At 43.6% G+C, this 22,500-nt stretch overlaps 1 protein-coding gene across 1 annotated transcript in view; it reads left to right on the top strand.

The window, feature by feature from the left end:
• ephb6 (eph receptor B6) overlaps window positions 1–22,500 on the top strand; it is a 101,240-nt gene that overhangs the window by 67,226 nt on the left and 11,514 nt on the right. Inside the window, exons 6-13 of the mRNA XM_017706114.2 lie at window positions 1,520–1,675; window positions 2,406–2,677; window positions 8,110–8,191; window positions 14,933–15,057; window positions 16,575–16,737; window positions 18,711–18,825; window positions 19,717–19,772; window positions 21,176–21,292. Coding sequence (XP_017561603.1) covers window positions 1,520–1,675; window positions 2,406–2,677; window positions 8,110–8,191; window positions 14,933–15,057; window positions 16,575–16,737; window positions 18,711–18,825; window positions 19,717–19,772; window positions 21,176–21,292 — 1,086 coding nt within the window. The remainder of the gene's footprint in view (window positions 1–1,519; window positions 1,676–2,405; window positions 2,678–8,109; window positions 8,192–14,932; window positions 15,058–16,574; window positions 16,738–18,710; window positions 18,826–19,716; window positions 19,773–21,175; window positions 21,293–22,500) is intronic.

Raw genomic sequence — 22,500 nt, 5'->3', positions numbered from 1 at the left:
ACAGGGCTGTGCTCTTGAGGCTGGGGAACGTGTGAGGAGTTTGAAAGCTGACACTGTTGTAGCTTCTGTAGTCCTTTAGGACCCAGTGAGGCCAAACACCTTCACAGCTCTCTCTGTGGAGCTGCAGCCCAGGCCTGCTGTTAGCCTCTATTACAGTGTTAAACCGAGAGTTTGGCCAAAAATCAGCTTCACATGAAGTCCAAACCCCCTTACTCTAAATGATGCAGTCAATCAGCTGAGACAAAAAGAAAATTCCCGGCTCCGTAGCTCCACCAAAGAGCTCAGAGCCCACAGGGAACCAGAGATACGGAGTTCGGAAAGAAAAAATGACTGGCCACGTAGCTCCACCACGGGACCTGGGCTTGGAATCCCAAACTTTACTTCATGCCTGCAGAACTCATCCTGCCCTTTAAAACAAGCCCTGACCTTGTAGCCCACAGGGAACCGGAGATGTGGAGCTCACTGAGCCCATTTTGGAGACCTCCTGTCGTTTTTAAGCTCCAGAGCCTCAAACTTTACACTTTCAGACGAATTTCAAGCCTTAAAACTCGACCATGCTTAAAATCTAAGGTCCCAAACTTTACACCCCGATAAAGCCCATCCAGCCCCGACCCTCTAGCTCACAGGGAATCAGAGATAGAAGCGGTGGAGCATGTTAGCAACACTGGCCAAGCAAGGCTAATGTAGCTAACATGTAATGGACGCTAGTGCCATTAAGCTATAGAAGTGGACACAAGTTCAGCCAGAATTCACACTTTAAGATGCTACTGGGACAGTTTTGAGCTATGCGACAGGCTTTATTTATATGTGTGGCTGGGACAGTGTAGTGGATAACAGCGCTGCCCTGCCTGCAGCACACTAGGGTTTGATTCTCCACACTATAACAATAAAAATTGGGCAACGATACATCCTCCTACCTCTCCTACCTGTGTGTGTGTATGTATATATATATACACACACACACACACACACACACACACACACACACACACACACACACACACATTACCATTTGTTACCATTAGTTACCATTTTGGAGATTTGAGGTTTTCTTCTGACAGCAGCAATATATATATATATATGTGTGTGTGTGTGTGTGTGTGTTTATAATGTATAATGTGCTCTAGTGTTCGTGTGTAAATGTGGTTTTGTCTTCAGTGTTGCTTCTTCTTTGAGTTGAGCTTCATGCATCATTAATCCCAGCTCAGGCAGCAGGGAACGGAAAAATATCCTCAGTGCCAAATAAATGTAGACACGCTCGCAGGGTGTATTTGATACAGATCATTATGGAGATGGACTGCCTGGGCAGTCGTTTACAGTTCATTTGTCATGCTGTACCAAATGCATCCACCTGGCTGACTCACATAAGACAGTTCTTACTCGCCCGTGTTTGCCCCCCTCTGAGTGTGCGGTGCTGACGCACAGGTAAAGCTGACGTTTTTCTAGAACTGTCGACCGCTCCTGTCAGATTTTCTCCTCATTACCTCTCTCTTTCTTTCCCATATCCTGTCGTCCACAGCCTGTCCGACGGGCTTCTATAAGGCCGTCGCGGGTTCGGTCCCTTGCTCAGAGTGCCCAGCTAACAGCAGGACTGGCTTAGAGGCTTCGCAAGTGTGCGAGTGCCGCAGTGGGTTTTACCGAGCGCCTACTGATGCTAACAACACCGCCTGCACAGGTGAGCAGCCCACAGTGGTGGAAACACATTTTAACCATCATGGGTGACATTGGTTGTGAGGGGCAAGAGGGGGTATTGCCTCCACTAAAATGTTTGTCAACTCACTTTAATTATGGAACATTGATGTTTGTCTAAACTCTCTACTATGTATAGAGGCTTATCTCCATGACACTAGGGGGCAGCCTGCATACTGATAACTATGTTTTTTTTTTAATGCAATGCAATGTACTATCGAAAGCACTGCACTACTAGAAGCTCACGGTTGACTTATGCGTTCAAACTAACTACCGAGGCCCACAACATCTGTGGTAGAGGACAGGTGTTGTATCCGATTCAGTTCCCCTTCACAAATCACTTTTGAATGTGAGGGGGAACTGAATGGGATGCAGCTCTAGAACACACACTGAAACGGACCTACTGTCTGTTTGTCATCACTATTGATTTCCCAACGAGGAGATGAGCATAGAGGTGTCCCTCTTTAACGCTATTACATCAGAAGAAGTCGTTGGAAATGTTCCAGAATTGCTGGGAATGAACTTACTTTCAAAGTTCAAATTGTTCTGCTGTAAAGTTACCATTTCTTTATTTATTTTATTTATTTATTTTTCTTTTGGATCCTTGACTTTTAACTGAGTTGTACTGTATTAATACTGTGTCTGCTCCGCCCCCCCCCCCCCCCCCCCCCCCCCCCCCCCCCCCCCCCCCCCCCCCCCCCCCCCCCCCCCCCCAGCCCCACCCTCTGCCCCAGTATCTCTGACCTGGGAGTACGAGAGCACAGAGGGGGGCGTGTCTCTGCGCTGGAGGCCCCCACTGAACATGGGCGGGCGGAGTGAAGTTTGGTACAGCGTGGTGTGCCGAATCTGCCCCTCTGCCACAAGCACACCCCCCAATGCCTGCTCCTGGTGCGGCGAGACCGTCACATACACACCGTCCCAAACCGGCCTGAGGCAGAGCAAAGTCACCCTCAACAACCTGCTCACCCGAGTCACCTACCTTATACAGGTAAGCACACTTATTAGCCATTGACCCTAAGCACCCTCGGAACACACTGTCCCAAACGGCCTCCCAAGACCTGCAGTCCTGCAGGCTCTACATGTGCTGTACCCGGAATATTAGTCATGCCCATTTTCTTTAATAAGCTATTTTACTTATTAAAAATCTACAGTGGCTCAATTCAGATTACAAGCAAAGAAGCCCAGTCACACCTGCATTTGTCAGCAAACTGCCCACATTGCATGCAAACTACTTATAACCATATGCTTTCCATGAATTGAAAACTATATATATATATATAATATTTCCTGACAATAGTTTTGGGAACAGAGTCAAATGGTTTTACTCCACACTTATAATAATATAATCTACACATAACTCAGGCAGTTTGCATTGGATCAATTATGATTGATTATAACATTCCAGAATCAATGCAGTTCAATGGCCACGTACAGACTGAAGCATCTCAAAGCACCGATGCATTTTACACCCCTTTACTCCAAATTTGCTGCTTTAATTTAGGCTTTTTTTAACTGAATTTCTGACCCTGATTTGTAATATTCAGGAGACAGTTTTCAGCAAGCCGGCTCCTTTTCCCAACAAGCCCTGTTTAGGCCTGAAGCCAGGCACAAAACTGCAGCTATCCAAGCTGTAAAGCTTCAGAGAATAGCTGTTTACAGAAATGGGGCTTCTAATTTAATCTATCGAGGAGTCTAATGGCAGCGCAAGATTGCTATTTTCGAATTTTAACAAGCTATGAAACAGTAGGATATGAAAATTCACTCCTCATGGCCCATGAACTGTTTGGTTAGCCCAGGGGTCACAACCCAAATGATAAGAAGGGCCATTTTGTCCTTTCAACAAAAATCAATCCACCTTGTGATCCACAACATTTTATGTCCATTTTACCCTCTTGGCTGTAAATGTGTCTCAGTGTGTGCTGATGTGCTAATATAGGCTCCAAAATATAATCTAAACGAAAACACGGACTTACTTTGCCCTGCTTTCAGCTTCAGCTCAGCTATAGACACTTTTCTCGCATCTCCAGCAGGAAACTTTTCCACAAAAGTGGGACAGTTTCTTGTCAAACGTCTCTCAGCGTTCGACTTTTTACGAGGCTGAAGTCGCTTCTCATTCATCAGCTTCTTGTTCGAATTGACCCGTTCCACCTGAAATGATGCTGCAGTTATGTTCTGGTGGCTCAGGCACCATTTAAGGTGTTAAACGTATGAGGAAGCCAGCTGGGGTGATTATAAACACTAATAAGTCCATTCGTCTCCAAATTATCGATGTCCGTCTTAAATCTCTCTCTTTGCCATTTCGTAGCTGCTAGCTGGGCGAGACTGTTGTCTGTGTTGCTATGGTGACCAGTCGTCTGCGCTGATCTTCAGGGTTAAAGGGTGAATCAGCAGTTCTGCATTAACTCCAGCGTTTAAGACCGTTTACTGTTAAACTGTGTTGAAGGATCAGCAGAGCTTCATTTTACTGTAAAGGAGGATTATTTTATTATTACCTACTAATCTGATTCAGCTGTGGAGCCGCAACAGGACAGTAAAAGAGCAGCACGTTGTCGACCCCTGGGTTAGCCTCTAGTGATCTCATCTCCATTATGTTCATCATATTGCTTTATTATAGTCAGATGGAGGCTTTTAGAGCGGGGCACTGCTTAAGTAGTGGTGGTTTAGCCTTAGAAAGGAGAAAAGTAAGACTTCTAGTTGGGTAATTTGGCAGTGCCAATTGTGTGTGCGCATGTGTGCACATGTGTGTGTGTGTGTGTGTGTCGTGAGCCACTTTATCAGGAAAATCAAATGAAAAAAATCTGCTGACATGATTCAGTTTAAAAGAATCAGGCTTCAGAAAAAGCAGCAGGGTTATGAAATGAACAATTAGACTCTGCTCCCTGAACAAAGTTTATTTAGAACAAAATGAGTTTGACATTTTCAGTAGATGTCAGTCTAATCATCTGTGGAAAATCGTTTATTTTTGCCGGATATGCTGGGTGGGTGCAGTATCAATGGGTTAGCTAATGTTGCAAGAAAGGAGAGTTACATGAAACTATGTTCCTTTTGCTTAACTGTTTATGCTTCATCACTGTAGAAAGTGATCAACGTAAGCCATGACGGTAAAACCGCCCCCTTGTTTCCTCACTCCGAGCACTGTGTAGTTCTACAGTTACAGGCTGTAGTCCATCTGTTTCTCTGATACTCTGTTACCCTGTTCTTCAGTGGTCAGGACCCCCATGGACCCTCACAGAGCAGGTACTGTTTGGGTGGTGGGTCATTCTCAGCGCTGACGTGGCGGTGGTGGTGGTGTGTTAGTGTGTGTTGTGCTGCTCCGAGTGGATCAGACACAGCCGTGCTGCTGGAGTGTTTAAACACCTCAGTGTTGCTGCTGGACTGAGAAACATCCACCAACCAAAAAAACTCTCACTCCTGTCCAATTCCACTGGCACAAAGAAAGTTCTCCAGAGGAAACACCTGCATAGTAAAGAAGCCACAGTAGATTCTAATAAGATTTCCAGGTTTTGCAGCAGAAAAGCCAATCATTCCATTACAGAAATTTCCTGAATGGTTTCTACCCCCCTCAGGGATTGTTGGAGACTTTGTTCCTCAACCATTTGCTGGTTATTGCTTTTTTACTACCTGCTAATTTTGTGGTAAATATCCGTCCTGCTTTTTCAGCCCAGTCGAGATGGGTCTAGCTGCAGAGCCGCAGTACCACACTGTCAGCCCCGCACTGTCAGCTCTGCACTCTCAGCTCCAGATATGATGCCATGTAGCGGTCAAGAGGCTTGCCGTTTGTAACATGAAGAGTGTAGGAGATACGTATTGATGCCTACTACCAGAGAATCATCTCTGCTATTACTGCGTAATGTATAAGAAGTCCTCAGATATCAGTCTGAAGAACCATTTCTTACAGGTTTAAGGTTCTAGTACCTTGGGCCCCTGCACATGCTGTTGCACGAAGATGGTCAGGCTATAAATACCTACCTAATCAATGAGATTTATGGATTGAGAAGAGGTGGTACAGTGCAGTGAACGTATCGCTTGATGTGTGGAAAATGGGACTCAAAGCAGAATGATCGGCAGACAGGAGTGTTTGCATTTGGGTGTAGCAAAGAACCATTTCCTTTACTAAAGAACCCTTGTAGAACCTTCCTCCTTTTTCAGAGTGTATGGGTTCAAAACACCAGTAAAACAGGCCAAAATGGATCTATACCAGCAAGCTAACAAACGCCCATTCACAGCCTCAGTATTCTCTTTATCTGTCAAAAAAAAGCTTAAATGTGCAGGATTGGTCGCTTCACTTGCACTTGAAAGCAGCAGTACTATCTACTGTATACACTTTGGTGCTAAAAAAAACAAAAATATCTCTCGTAAGGTGACCACAATTCTGAAATGAACCACTAGAGGCGTTCTTGTAAGGAGCTGATAGTGACGGTGTGAAAGTGAGGGTCTGAAATTGCGGTAGTGGGGGTCTGCGGTTGGATACTACTGGCCCAGTCAGCACATTTTCCAGAAAGATAGTGCTGAAATTAAAATCCCATTGATTGCATTATTAACCTGATCTCTGTTACCACGTCTACGCTCTTAGCAATAAAGAGTTCTATATAATAATAAAAGGTTCTTTGGTTTGTAACAATAATGGAACCTTTTTTGCAACACAGTTTCCAAAAGTATTCGCTCGTCTGGCTTCACACGCATATGAACTTGAGCGACGTCCCATTCTTAATCCATAGGGTTTAATATGATGTCGGCCCACCCTCTACAGCTATAACAGCTTCAACTCTTCTGGGAAGGCTTTCCACAGGGTTAGGAGTGTGTTTATGGGAATTTTTGACCGTTCTTCCAGGAGCGCATTTGTGAGGTCAGACACTGATGTTGGACGAGAAGGCCTGGCTCACAGTGTCCACTCTAGTTCATCCCAAAGGTGTTCTGTCGGGTTGAGGTCAGGACTCTGTGCAGGCCAGTCAAGTTCTTCCACACCAAACTGGCTCATCCACGTCTTTATGGACCTGCTTTGTGCACTGGTGTGCAGTCATGTTGGAACAGGAAGGGGCCGTCCCCAAACTGTTCCCACAAAGTCGGGAGCATGAAATTGTCCAAAATCTCTTGGTGCTGAAGCTTTAAGAGTTCCTTTCACTGGAACTAAGGGGCCGAGCCCAACTCCTGAAAACAACCCCACACCATGATCCCCCCTCCACCAAACTTTACACTCAGCACAATGCAGTCAGACAAGTACCGTCTCCTGGCAACCGCCAAACCCAGACTCGTCCATCGGATTTCCAGACGGAGAAGCGTGATTGGTCACTCCAGAGAACACGTCTCCACTGCTCTAGACTCCAGTGGCGGCGCATTACACCACTGCATTCCACGCTTTGCATTGCGCTTGGTGATGTAAGGCTTGGATGCAGCTGCTCGGCCATGGAAACACATTCCATGAAGCTCTCTACGCTGTTCTTGAGCTGATCTGAAGGCCACATGAAGTTTGGAGGTCTGTAGTGATTGGCTCAGCATCGGCTAACCGCTCTGTCATTTTACGTGGCCGACCACTTCATAACTGAATTCAATGATTTGGATGGGTGAGTGAATAATTTTGGAAATATAGTGTATATCGAGCCATCTACAGCACATTCTCTGTCAACCTAAAGAACCATTTAATCATGCAAAGACTTCTTTGAGTGTTCATGGTTCTATATTGAACCATTTTCTTTGCTAAACAATCCTTGAAGACCACCTTTTTTGAAGAGTGTACCTAGTAAAAAGAAATATTAGGACACTCCCAAAAAATGTGAAACTAACCAGCCACACATTCTTCAACACTGACTCGTTCAGGTTTGTACCTTTGTAGCCTTTTAATTTTTGGAGTTATACAAAGCCTTAAAATGTTTTTGCAGGTGAAGTCAACCCACAGACCTGAACCTGAGGTGGTAGACTGTGTCCTGCATGTGTTTACCAAGTCAGCTTCAGTTATCCTGTAGTTAGCCTATTTCTCATGCCTTGATTTACCATATGTTGTGGAAAGAACTCTTACTTTTTGCCATGTTTATAGATAACAGTGTGTCATACAGTGTCTGAAACCATGTGAGCCAGTCTATTAGAGATACTGAGCATCTCCACATGCTTTGAGGTGAGTGCAATTAAGGCAAGCAGCACAATGTTAACTGGTAGGCAGCTAACTTTGCTTGTGATCTGCATCAGCCTGGCTATTCTGGAAGAACCAAGCATGTCTTGGCTGATCAGCTAGGTTTGGAGTGAGGGGGTGGGGAAACTCTGTGAATTAGATATTTGGTTGTACCAGTGCTTTAAAGAGAAAATGCAAGAGCATTATGTGGTGCAGCGCCGTCATCGCAATCAAAAATAACCTCTACTGCAAACAGCGAAGCTTTTCTGGATTATGAACTCATGACTGCATGATTTGTGATTATATTTGATTGACAGGTTCAAGCAATGAACGACGTTTCTGGCCTCAGTCCCTTCCCACCGCAGTTTGCTAGTATCAACTTCACCACCAGCCAATCAGGTGAGAGAAGAGAGGTTTGTTTCTTGTGATGTGTGTCTTTGTCAGTGCAAGATGTCTTTCCATCAACCTCGGCCTTTCTGAGGGCTTCTTAACCCGAATCAGTGTCGTCTTTACTAGTCTGTCACTGTTAGAAATGAAGGTTCTGTGCAGGTACGTTTTTAGTTGGTAAAGGTGCAAACAGTGTAAATGTTCCCTCAAAGGTTCTACAGTGGTTTTCAGGTCTGATTGTGAACCTTAAATCAGTTCCTCCAGGTGAAAAGTTGGTATTTGTACTTTGTAATAACTGAATGGCTTAAAACAGAACAATAGAATAAAAGCCTGGAGGTGAGGCGAGGCGAGGCGGGGTGTGTGGAGTCAGTCCAGCTTAGAACAGATCATTTCAGTGGATTATGGTTCAGTTATGATCCCTGAGTAAAGGCACTGAGATGGAGCCTTCAGAGTCCCACCCCAGTGACTATAGGGGCACTGAACAGGTGACGATTTAGTACCTTTATTTCGGAGAGTGTAGTTTATTAGAGGCACTTACAAAGTGTTGCTTCCTTAGTGAGGGCAATGGTTCTGTTTAGAACCATGGGTTCTGTATAGAATCATTTTCATGTTTAAATGGTTCTTCGCAGTTTCCTGGTAATATTTTTCGTCAGATTAATGGAGAAGTTGTTGCCTATGGTTTTATGTAGAACCCTTTGAAAAGGTTCTACACTCTCACAAAAGATGGTTCTTCTAGGGTTCTTTAATTAATAAAATGGTTCTATATAGAACCATGAACACTCACAGAACCCTTTGCATTTATAAAACATTCTTCAGATTAATGGGGAATGTGTTGTAGAAGGATCTACTCTATGTTTCCAAAAGTCTTCACTCACCCATCCAAATCATTGAATTCAGGTGTTCCAACCACTTCCATGGCCACAGGTGTATAAAGCCGAGCCCCTAGGCCTGCAGACTGTAGACCTGTACAGACATTAGTGAAAGAATTGATGGAGAACGTGCTGTGGATGCTTTTCAAAAAGGTTCTAAACAGCACCAAAAAGGGTTCCGCTATTGTTACAAGCTGAAGAACCCTTTTTTGGTCCTCTCTTTTGTCTAAAATGTAGAAAATGGGCCCTTTAAAATAGTAATGATTATGAAATGATATTTAGATGCAGCTGATATTTTGTGATATTTGATGACATTTAATATTTGATATTTGACTCCAGAAGAAAAGAACAATCAAAACGGCCTCACTGTGCTGTCATATCTGCACCCAACTCAAATGAACACAATTCTCCGTAATGCTATCCTGGGGACGTATTACAGAAAATTCTTAAGTCTGAGGTGATATCTGCTTTGTTGTCATGGCAACTTCAGTTAAGACTGAATTTAGGACAGAAGCAGTTACAGAACAACAGTTCTTAAGTCTGTAATCTCTTATTTCCGGAGAAGAAAACAGTTTTACAGAAACATCCTAAGTTGCCAAAACATCCTAAATATTTTCTTAATTTTAAGACAAACTCCAGAACGTCTGAACTTCTGTTTTAATCGTCTGTTTCTATTGTTTTATGCAGTTAGAGGCAGCACAGATCACTATAACTGACATAATGACGCTTCATTTATCTACACTGAAAAATTTTAAACAGTTTTTTTTAAGAACTCAGACGCTGCAGACTTGATCAACTCTGCCCCTCTTATCACCTTTGAGTGTTAATGTTGATGAAATATTACAGAGATGGTAGTGAATAACGAGGAGATGGAGCCGAACGTGTCTGTTTATTTGGAGGAACAACGTTAACGTGCTCGGCTAAAGTGTTTGGGAAATGGAGACTGAAACTGTAGAGCGAAGCTCTGATAAACAGTAAAACTCCTACAACATTCTTAACTTTCAGTTTATCGCGCTTTGGTTTTGTTTGACCTCTTTTTTTACTTCAGGAACGGTAGCTATGTCTGGCCAGAGAACGTGTATAGAGGAGAATTTCCACTCTGCACTATCTTCTGGGTTTCTCAAACACTAGAAAGCGCCGCTTCCAAAATGAATGGGTTTATATGGAGCATTTGAGCAAAATCATAGTTTATAAATGAGTTTATAAAGGCTTAAAAAATTTTTATGTAAAATACTGCAATAATTTCCTGAACACAGAACAGCATAAAACATTTTTACCACCGCTGTTAGATTTTAAGAGCTTTCAAACTCGAGTTATAGGAGTTTAAAACGGCGCCTCATGTAGGTTTGTGATGTCAGTGAGCGCGAACGGCCAATGAGCTGCTCTGCTCACCCATCATTCAATACACTCTAGCAGTAAAGCCCGCCTCCTTTTTGTGGAACTCGTCCTTCTACTTTCTAAAATGAAAGGAAAGTTCTGGGCGAGTGAGAGTGAGTTTGTTTTTAGCTGTTGAGCTCTATCCACTCCCATTCATTGAGGACTCACTCGCAGGCGCCCTCTGCTGTTCAGCAGTCCTGTTTGTTGATATAACGGGGGAAATAGGAAGTGGCCAGGCTCCTCATTAACCATCTCTGGGCTGGCTGACTAACTTGATTACGTGTTTATGTTTCAGCTGTGAAAAATCTTATCTTGACCTTTCAGATCTTAAGGCAAAAAGATAGGAAGTTCCTGTAATACAGCCCCTACGACGGCGTTTTAGGGCCACTGTTAATAAAAATAAAAGCAGTAGACTTCAAAAATAAAGTCATACCATTTCGAGAATAAAATCATAATAATTTGAGGGAAAAGTTATAATATTTGGAGGATAAAGTGGGCTAACTCTAGGGGGCTGCCATAATGCGTTGGGGTCTCGGTTGCTGCACTGGCAATGTTTCTTGTACAAATAACAGGCTGGTGCTGATGTGCAGGAGAGACTGAATGTTCCTTTATGGGGGAATCGATATGAAAGTGCACCACCACCAACTCACTGCCCCTCGTTTAACCCTTCGCGAAGCCTTTGGCGACAATACTGCGACCTTTCCTGGTATTAATGCCACTTTAATGTCGTCGTTCTACGACGTTTTTCTCAAAATATTAAGACTTTTTTTCTTGAAATAGTACTTTTTTCTCAAAGTCCACTATTTTTATTTTTAACAGTGACCCTAAAAGGCCGTTGTAGGCCCCAGATTTCTACATGTTGTAAATGTTTATGCATCAGTATGAAAAATATCGGCCCACAGTCGCCATATTCTGCCTCCCTGCTTAGGTTTTAGTCAGATTCCTCAGACATGATGGGCAGACAGCAAGATGCCCACATGAATGAGCTTGCAGACCACTGATCTGAACGGATTTGTGCGATCCGAGTGGGTGTTTAACTGTGTGTGTGTGTGTGTGTGTGTGAGTGTGTTTGCTCTGGGTGTGGACGCATGTTAGAGTGAGTCAGCCTGTCGTCTTCTCCTTCCTTTATTTTCTGCTTGTTTTTCTCTTTTGTTCCTGAATGCTTTTACCTCTCCTTCACGTCTCAGTGTGCAAGTGTGGGCTTACTCTGTGTATCTGTGTCTGTCTGTCTGCCATCTGTCTGTCAACTGCTGTCAGTGTCTTTTCACCTCCCTCTCTCCTTCTCTCTCTCTCCCTCTCTCTCTCTCTCTCTCTCTCATCATTTCCCCTCCTTGGCTTTCTGGACTCAGGTGGCTTTGGGTCACGATAACCTGTCAGCTCACATAATGGTCAAGAAAGCAGAAAGAGAGGGAAAAGGAGCGAGAGAGAAGGAGAGCGAGCGAGAGGTTAATCAGTGTGGCAGTTCGCAGAAACTTTGGGAACAAAAGACACAATTCAGGCTAACCACCCCCTCCACACACACACACACACACACACACACACACACACACACACACACACACACACACACACACACACACACAGATTGTGTTTCTGTCATCCTCACTCTCACGCTCTCCCTCCACACTGATCTCTCTCAGTAGCCCTCCTGTCTTTCTCTCTCTCTCTCTGTTATAACATCGCTGGACTCGCTCACTCGTCTGCTGCTGGTCTTGTTTCATCACTTTGTTTGACAGCGATCTGCAGGTTTGTGCTTGTGGGAATTACGCTGGATCCAAAAATCTCCTTTTTCTTTCGTTTTTTGAGAAATTGCATCATGTATTCACAAGCCATGAGTACATATTGCCATCAAAACACAGGCCAATGCATAAACCCCCCACCCAGGACCCCCAAAATAAAGACATCCTCTAAAGGAGAAGCAGTGCTGAGTCCATAGGCTGTGCTTCACTTTGTTACGTCCCATCTGTACAGCACACTATCTGGACGTCTGTTCTGAAGAGGACTGACCTTCTAATGCTGGACATGCTTCAAAATGAAGGTTCTTCATGGGTTCTTTAGTAGCGAGGATGTTATGTATAGCTATATAGAACCATGAAAACTCAGAGAACCATTCGCATGATTAAAGGGTCCTTTGATCCAGAGAATGGTGCTGTAGATGTTCCTATAAAGAACCTTCCTGAAAAGGTTTCTATATAGCACCAAAAGGAGTTCCTCTACTGAGACAAGCTTGACATTGTTACAATAGAGGAACTCTTTTTGGTGCTACGTAGAACCATTTCCTTTACTAAAGAACCCCTGAGGAACCATAACCACCAGGGGGCAGGTGACACATGAAAACGTTTTTGAAAAGGGTTCTATATAGCACCAAAAATGGTACTTCTATTGTTACAGGCTTGACATCTTAACAATAGCAGAACCCTTTTTGGTGCTATGTGGAACCCTTTTCAAAAAGGTTCTATGTAGAACCATATACAACACCATTCTCCACCAGTCTAAAGCACTATTTCACGATGCAAGGAACCCTTTAATCATGCAAACTGTGTTCAGGGTTCTATCTAGAACAATTTTAACTAAAGAACCCATGAAAAAACCTGCTGAATGTACTGTAGATGGTCCTACATAGAACCCTTTTGAAAAGCGATTCATGTACCGCCAAAAATGGTTCCTCTACTGAGACGAGCTTGACATTTTGAGAATAGAGGAACTCTTTTTGGTGCTATATAGAACCATTTTCTTTACTAAAGAACCCCTGAGGAACCATAACCACCAGGAGGCAGGCGACACATGAAAACGTTTTTGAAAAGGGTTCTATATAGCACCAAAAATGGTTCTTCTATTGTTACAGGCTTGACATCTTAACAATAGCACAGCCCTTTGTGGTGCTCTATAGAACCCTTTCCAAAAAAGGTTCTGTGTAGAACCATCCACAACTCCGTTCTCCATTAGTCGAAAGAACCATTTCATGATATATGGAACCCTTTAATCATGCAGTGTGTTCATGGTTCTATGTAGAACCGTTTTCTTTAGTAAAGAACGCTTGCAGAACCGTCTATTTTGGGTGTAGTTAGTTAGTCGTGAATATCAGCTCGTTGCCCGCGAGTTCTGAGGCCAGTCGTCCATAAAGACGTCTGATGAATGACAGAAGGGAGAGTCTCTCTCAGCCAGGAGTTAGGAATGCGCTTCTGAGGTGATGTAAAGACGGATTGACCTTCTGACCACCTCCTCGTTTCTACGCTCACTGTCCACTTTATCAGCTCCACTGACCGTATAGCTGCACTCTGTAGTTCTACAGTTACAGACTGTAGTCCATCTGTTTCTCTGATACTCTGTTACCCTGTTCTTCAGTGGTCAGGACCCCCATGGACCCTCACAGAGCAGGTACTATTTGGGTGGTGGGTCATTCTCAGCACTGCGGTGACACTGACGTGGTGGTGGTGTGTTAGTGTGTGTTGTGCTGGTCTGAGTGGATCAGACACAGCAGTGCTGCTGGAGTTTTTTTACATTACATATTTTACACACGTTAATCATTTTTAACATGAACCTTTAGATCAAACTGTCTTTAAGATTATGAAGCAGGTAAAAGCAGACGGGTCCAAACTTTTGACTGGCAGTCATGCAGATTTGGTACTGTAGGTTTTTCAGTGAATTCATTTGAATGTCCAGTGAGTTCTTTTTAGATTGTGTCAAGTCTGAGCTACGTTGATGCCCCCTTGTGGTTACTGTTATAATGACACCTGTTTTCCTCGCTCTGTCTCTCTCTCTCTCTCTCTCTCTCTCTCTCTTTCTCTCTTTCTCCCTCTCTCTGTTACTCTCTCTCTCTCTCTCTCTCTGTCTCTCTCTCTCTCTCTCTCTCTCTTTCTCTCTTTCTCCCTCTCTCTGTTACTCCCTCTCTCTCTCTGTCTCGCTCTCTCTCTCTCTCTCTCTCTGTCTCTCTCTCTCTCTCTCTCTCTTTCTCTCTTTCTCCCTCTCTCTGTTACTCTCTCTCTCTCTCTCTCTCTCTCTCTGTCTCTTTCTCCCTCTCTCTGTTACTCTCTCTCTCTCTCTCTCTCTCTCTCTCTCTCTTTCTCTCTTTCTCCCTCTCTCTGTTACTCTCTCTCTCTCTCTCTCTGTCTCTTTCTCCCTCTCTCTGTTACTCTCTCTCTCTCTCTCTGTCTCTTTTTCTCTCTCCCTCTCTCGCTCTCTCTGTCTCTCTCTCTCTCTCTCTCTGTCTCTCTTTCTCTCTCTCTCTCTGTCTCCCTCTCTCTCTCATTCTCTCCCTCCCTCCCTCTCTCTCTCTCATTCTCTCCCTCTCTCTCTCTCTCTCTCTCTCTCTCTCTCGCTCTCTCTGTCTCTCTCTTTCTCTCTCTCGCTCTCTCTGTGTCTCTCTCTCTCCCTCTCTCTCTCTCTCTCTCTCTCTCTCTCTCTCTCGCTCTCTCTGTCTCTCTCTTTCTCTCTCTTTCTCTCTCTCGCTCTCTCTGTCTCTCTCTCTCTCTCTCTCTCTCTCTCTCTCTCTCTCCCTTTCTCTCAGTACCCTCTGAGGTTCCTATGCTGCATCAGTTGAACAGAGCTCCGGACTCTATCACTCTGTCCTGGCCTCAACCTGACCGGCCCAACGGAGACATCCTGGAGTACCAGCTCCGATACTACGACAAGGTCAGCGTCACTACAGTTGACCCGGGTTGTTCCATCTCAGCTACAGCCTAATATAACACCCCCATCTTATTAGGGCTTATTATGACGAGGGATCTGATCTGGTCTGATCTGAAATATCCGGTGGTATTTAAAATCATCAACATCAGCTGCACAAGCTGATCCAGTTCCCATACAGCCCCTGAAGGGACGTGCTGTATTTTTATTTTAGGTAAATATTTGATGTGCACCAGATACTGTCAGGTGAGCACCAGATACTATGTGGTGAGCACTCGATACTCGATACCAGATACTGATACATAAATACTAGTACATACTAAGGAAAAATATACATAGTATAAGGTGCTCACCTAATAGGATCTAATTCTTACTTGATAGTATCAGGTGCTCACCACATTCAGGACACACTTGAAAAAGATGGTTCTTCAAGGGTTCTTTAGTAAAGGCAGTGGTTCTGTTTAGAACCATGAGCTCTACATATTTCATGCTTAAATGCTTCTTTGCATGGTGACATATAGACTAATAGCAGTTCATTGGTTCTTCAGTAAACAAAACGGTTCTATATAGAACCATGAACACTCAAAGAACCTTTTGCAGGATTAAAGGGTTCTTTGCATTGTGAAAGGGTTCTTCACATTCATGGAGAATGTGCTGTAGGTGGTTCTCCATAGAACCTTTTTGACAAAGGTTCTATATAGCACCAAAAGGTTTCTTCCATTGTTACAAGTTTAACATCATAACAATAGCAGAACCCTTTTGAGTGGTTTACAGAACGCTTTTCAAGAAGATTCTGCATAGAACACCATTCTCCATCAGTCTAAAGAACCGTTTCATGATGCAAAGGACCATTTAATCATGCCAACAAGTTCTTTGAGTGTTCATGATTCTATATAGAACCATTTTCTTTACTAAAGAACCCTCGAAGAACTGCCTTTTTAAGAGTGTAGTCATTCACATTGATGTAGAATGTGTTGTATATGGTCCGGTATGGCGCCAAAAGGGTTCTGCTGTTGCTCCGATGTCAAGCTTGGAGCAATAGAAGAACCCTTTTTGGTTTTCGGTTGAAACATTTCCAAAAGGTTTCTATAGAACCGTATACAACACGTTCTCCATCAGTCTGAAGAACCATTTCACCATACAAAGAAAGATTGTTCCGGGAAGAACTTTTGGTTCTAAATAGAAGCGTCTGTTTAAGTGTGTAGTGAACAAAGTGGTCGAAATACCTGCAGCAGCTACTTTCAAATGGAAACGAAAAGCAGTCATTTCAGTGAACTACAGCTTAACTGGCTGCGGGCTGCACTGGAGTGTGCTGCTGTTACATGCTTAAGCCTGTTCAAGCCAGATAACAGCGTAGGCTATGATGGAGTCAGTATCAAAGCGTAAGGATCAGAGGCAAAGGCAGATCTGAGCCCCTGGTTGAGACGAGAACGGTAGATTATGTTCACGCTATATCGTCGTCCTTTGTGCATAAGCAATGCAAATGTGACATTACAAAATGGGTTCCTGCTGTTCTCCTGCAGGGCTCTGATGAGAGCAGCGCAATGAGCGTATTCAGTGAGACCAACACAGTGACGGTGCCCACTCTGATCCCGGGCTCCATCTACGCCTTCCAGATCCGTGCCCGCAATGAGAGGGGCTTCGGCCCGTACAGCCACACCACCTACTTCAGCACTCTGGCTATGGGTAAACACTGCCCCACCAGCTAGACCTCTTCATCATAACCACGTGGAGGACGGTTCCACACTGTTGATCTATATCGTCAATACAGCTAAGCTCTTATTTCTATGTAATGTCCTTCGTTACTTCGATCAGGGGTTACTTAGATTACTTAGATTGCACAAAAAACAAACCACCTTCACACCTTTGACAACATTCTATGTCCATTTTACCGTCTTGGCTGTAAATCTGTCTCAGTGTGCGCTGATGTACTAATATAGGCTAAAAAATATAGTACAACCGAAAACACGGACTTAGTTTGCTCTGCTTTAAGCTTCGGCTCAGCTATAGGCGCTTTTCTCGCATCTCCAGCAGGAAACTTTCCTGCAAAAGTGGAACGGTTTCACTTTCTATGAGGCAGAAGTCGCTTCTCATTCGCCAGATTCTTGTTCTCGTTTTCCCGATCCACCTTAAATGGAGCCTGAGGTGCAAAAAAAGTGCTGCGTCATTTAAGGTGGAACGGGAAATTTGTGACTTCCGCCTCGTGACTGTGAGGGATTATGAACGCAAATAAGTCCATTCGTCTCCAAATTATCGACGTTCGTCTTAAATCTCGCTTTTTGCCATTTCGTAGCTACCAGCTCGGTGAGAGTCTGACCATCAGTCTGCAGGGTTAAAGGGTGAATCAGCAGTTCTACATTAACTCCAGCGTTTAAGACCATTTACTGTTAAACTGAGTTGAAGGATCAGCAGAGCTTTATTTTACTGTAAAGGAGGATTATTTTATTATTACCTACTGATCTGATTCAGCTGTGGAGCCGCAACAGGACAGTAAAAGAGCCTCCACCGCACAACCCCTGTCTTAGATCATCAGCATGACATAAGCATTATTAAAATGATGGTTTAACTAAATTTCAAATCAGAAAGTTAGTAGCCCAAAATCCAAGTACCCCAAATCCACTTAGTAGCCCAAATCCGGCCACGGCATGCTTTAATTAGCACTGAAGCTACGAGGCCAATGTAGCAAACGCATAGTGGAAGCTTGTAGTTATATGGCCAGTTTAGCCATGTGCAAACCTTCTGAAACTGTGACACACTGACCTAAAAATGGACATACACTGGAAAGCTAAAACAGTAGCACCAGCAAGAGCTAAACTGAGGCCTGAATATCGTCCATACCTTTGTCCATTTTTCAAGATACTGTTATGCCACACAGTGTCAGAAACCACATAAACAAGTCTGTCTGACATTCCTTAACAACTCGGTCCAGTTTGAGGCACATATGTGATGCAGGCTTGCAGTTTGCGCAAAGCTAATTGGCGCAAGCTTCCAAAACTATTCTCCTTGCAGCTCCGGCACCAAACTAAAGAAGCATGTTTTGGTACATTGTGAGTAATGAAAATTGTGTCATTTAGATTTTTGTACATTTCCATTTGTTCCACACCGTGAAAATGTGACATGCTGACCTAAAAATGGACAAAAGTACATTTCACAGCTAAAAACAATAGTAGCTTACCTGAGGCCTGAATTTTGTCTGTATGATGGTCCATTTTCAAAGAAAACGTTACAACCTACAGCATCAGAAACCACATAAACAAGCCTACCTGACATTACTTACCAACTCGATCCACTTACAGGACTTAGGCGGGTGGTTTGCCCAATGCTAATTGGTATAAGCTTCCAAAACTAGCTGCTTTGTCCTTGCAGCTCCAGCGTAAAGCTAAATAAGCATGTCTTGGTACATCTTGAGTAGGATGAAAATTGTGTCATTCTGATTTTTGTCCAGACTATTTTCTAATTTCTATGTCAGCTGTACTGCCTCACATAGTCCTGCTTGAGAAACATGCTTAGTCTTTAGTCTTTAGTGCACTCGTACAGCTGGTGACCAGGAGCAGGTAAAAGAGGAGTTTAGGGAATTCACCGGAATGTGTGAGTAAGATTAAGAGCTTTATGTGGTCAGAAGCCAATTGCTGTCCTCATTGCTGTCTATGTCCCTGTAGAGGAGCAGTCGAGGAGACTTCAGAACCGCCTGCCTCTGCTGGTTGGCTCTGTGATGGGCGGGGCTGCGTTCCTGTTAGTGGTGGCAGCCATCGTCATCGTGTTTGTCTTCAGGAGGTAAGCGCACATTTCAGTGTGTAACACTTAAAAGCACAATATGTCCAAAAGTTTGTAGACGCCTGTTCATCGGCTTACTCTAAAATCAAGGGCATAAAAGCAACACTATGTAAGATTCAGGGATTTGGAGACCTCTCTGGTGGAAATATGTAATTGCACACAACGTGCAGATGAACATTTTGTAAATTGGATTGTGCTTCGGACCCCCACAAGTGGATGAATCTGAATTTTGGGAGTGCATTGGAAGAGTATTCGAAGAGAACTCAGTCAAAACTTGGTGAAGATGGGAGTAAATGATCCAGTTTTCAAGCCCGAACATCAAGTCGGACTGTCTTTTTGGGCCTCTCCTTGTGGTGTTAACACAAAGACGTACGAGGTGGTCGGAGAACCTTCCTCCAAATCAGTCCTGGACCCTCTTGACTTTTAAATGAAAATTTCAGGCTTTCGGTTTTAACAAAAATATTTCATAGTCCATCCTTTTCTGTGGATGTTCGAACACTGCTGTGAGGAATTGATTGCGTTAGTGAGGTCAGGATGCTGCGTGGTCAATTCTGGACCACTCCAGCTCATCGCAAAGGTACTGGATGGAACCCAATGCTGGGAGGGGCTTTATACCCCTCTAGCTTGACACTCAGCATTGTGACCTTAGAGTGCACTAATCTATAGGTCAGTGCTTTTCAAAGGAAAGTAAACAAAACGCAGGATTCACTCACGGATTGTCTGGATACTGCTGTACAGACACTGTAGACCTACACGCTTCCTATAAAAAATGGTTAAATATTAATGTAATGCTGAATTGTAGCAATATGTACTGATATGTACTTATATGATTATATGTACTTGTGAATGTGATGATGCAACTGAAATTCCCACTCTTTTCCCTTTCACTAGTAAAAGGAGAGAAAGCCATTACAGTGACAGACTCCAGAGGTATATTAGCAACCGAGGTGAGCGAACAAGTGTTTGTGTGTATTTTTGTACATACTGATATTGAATATTGCTGCCCTACAGTCTCTCCGGCTATAGAGTCTGTTGACGTGTGGCTGAATAGACCTTTTATCCATCCCTAATGCAGTGTGTGCTATAGGAAGCCTTTTCTCTTTAGCACAGTCACCTCAGGGGCATCAGAAGAGAACACTGTGTGGTACAGTTCTTCTAGGTTTCCACACTATCTACACTAGACTGCTTGGGTTTTGATATCAGTTAAAATATTCTTGTGAGAAAATCACAAACAGAACCGACAGCCGATTTGGTCCGACTCTGAAGACGAGACGACACTAAATTCCCAAGATATTTTTTATCAATCTGAAGAACCATTTTACCATCAAAGAACCATTTGATTATGCAAAGAGTTGTAGTGTTGAAGTTGTAGTTGAAGTGTTCATGGTACAAAAGATGTACTTCAAACAAGGCAGTGGTTTCATTTACTTCTATCTGAAAATGGTTCTGGGTTCTGCCATTGTTACTATGTCAAGCTTATAATAATAAAAGAACCCTTTTTGGTGCTATTTAGCACCATTACAACAAGGTTCTATATAGAACTATATGCAGCACATTCTCCATCAATCCGAGGAACCATTTCAACAAACAAAGAACCATTTAATCAAGCAAAGCCTTCTTGAAGTGCGCATGGTTCTCTACATACTTACAAAAGATGGTTCTTCAAAGCAATGGTTCTATTTACTTCTTTTTGAAAATGGTTCTGGGTTCTGCTGTTGTTACTCTTTTTACATTTTCAACAAGGCTGTATATAGAACCATATGCAACACGTTCTCCATCAATCTGAGGAACCGTTTCAACAAACAAAGAACCATTTAAGCATGAAAATGGTTCTATAAAGAACTCATGGTTCTAAATAGAACCATTGTCTTTACTGAAGAACCCGCCTTTTTTTTGAGATTGTGACTAAATAAACTGTCCGAGGTGAAGTTTAGATGTCATGATGCACTGAATCGTTTTCTAATAAGCCGTAATAATTGAATCATTATTTACGGTCCTGGAATCGAGATTTACATTACGGATCGTTTTGCTCGGATTATGATGTCATTTTATGTTTATTAGCATGTCACCAAGGTATAGAGTAATGTATCCCGATTAGCAGCTAAATCCGTTCTTTATAACTCACATGGGGGGAAGGTTCTGAGATCATTCAGAGGACGAACAAACGTTCCCGGGAGTGTTTTTCTCCGGGATGTGTGTTGCGTGCTGCAGAAGCAGAGGTCACATTATTTAGCATGGCCTCAGGAGCGAGAAAGGAGGGCATTGTCAGTGTTGGTCTGCTGCAGGACGGCTGATGCGCTGCTCTTTGGGGGATGTGACGTCGTTAACAGGCGCCCTATGCTTTCTTTAGCCGGAGTGAAGTATTACGTGGACCCTTCCACCTACGAAGACCCGAGCGAGGCGGTCAAGGAATTCGCTCGAGAAATCGACCCCGCTCACCTGAAGATCGAGGAGGTCATTGGTGCTGGTGAGTTGATTCATCGTAAAAAAAATAATAAATCATAATAAAAATGTCCTCAGCGTTTTGAGAATTAATAATAAAAAAACAAATATCATATTTACACAAGCTTTCAGACTCCTTGCTCTGACCAGGTGCATCCTGTTTCCACTGAACATCCTTGAGATGTTCCTGTAATTTGATTGGTGGCAAGTTGTGGTGAATTCTGTTAATCTGACATGCTTTAGCCAAGCACATGTCAGTCTACGTCAGCTCTCAGAGGAACTGTCTATAGACCACCAACCCGGGATTGTCTCTAGGCATGGAAGGAGCCCAAGGATCATGGAAGAGGTACCAAAAACAGAACCTTATGAAAACTCTTTGTGAAGCTGTCCACTTTACCAAACTGACCAAACCAGGGAGAAAGTCTTTAGTCAGGGATGTGACCAAAAACCAGATGGTCTGAAGGACCTCCAGTGTTGAGGTGGAAGAACCTGCCAGACAGACGCCCATGTCTGCACCAGTCAGGGCTTTAGGGTTGAGTGGCCAGACGGAAGCCGTTCCTCAGTAGAAGGTACATGACTGCTCACCAGGTATTTACCAAAAACACTCAACAGACAAAACTGGTGTGAGGAAACCGAGATGGAACTCTTTGGCCTGGATGCCAAACATTACCTCTGGAAGAAACCAGTCACTGCTCATAAACTAGCCAATTCCATCCCTACAGTGAAGCATAGTGGTGGCAGCATCATGCATCATGATGAATGTGATCAAAGTACAGAGAAAGCCTTGAAGAAAACCTTCACAGGAGACTCGGCACCTCAGACTCGTGTTGACAACAGTCACAACAGTGACCCAAAACGAGCCAATGGAGCAGCTTTGTGACTGAATCTTCTTGAGTGACCACCCCAGGGGTACAGTAGTGGTCTCCATCCAGCCTCACAGAGCTTGAGAGGTTCTGCAGACAGGAATGGGGCAAGATCCCCATATCCAGATGTTGTTAACTTTGCAGCACAGTAATGTAAAGGGAGTAAAGGGTCTGAATACTTGTGCAAGTGTAATATTTGAATTTTTAAGTCAGGCTGTGACGACAAAAAAAGGAAAATGTAAAGAGAACTGAACACCTTTCTGAATGCAGGTAAGTATAAATGTATCCTACCTACCCGATTACATGCTAGCAGAGAGACTCACAGACAACTGGTTTCAGTTTCAGATGTAAAACAGACTTATTTTGTCCC

Source organism: Pygocentrus nattereri, chromosome 3 (assembly GCF_015220715.1).
Source record: "Pygocentrus nattereri isolate fPygNat1 chromosome 3, fPygNat1.pri, whole genome shotgun sequence".
NCBI lineage: Eukaryota > Metazoa > Chordata > Actinopteri > Characiformes > Serrasalmidae > Pygocentrus > Pygocentrus nattereri.
This window is presented reverse-complemented; position numbering and strand designations above follow the sequence as displayed.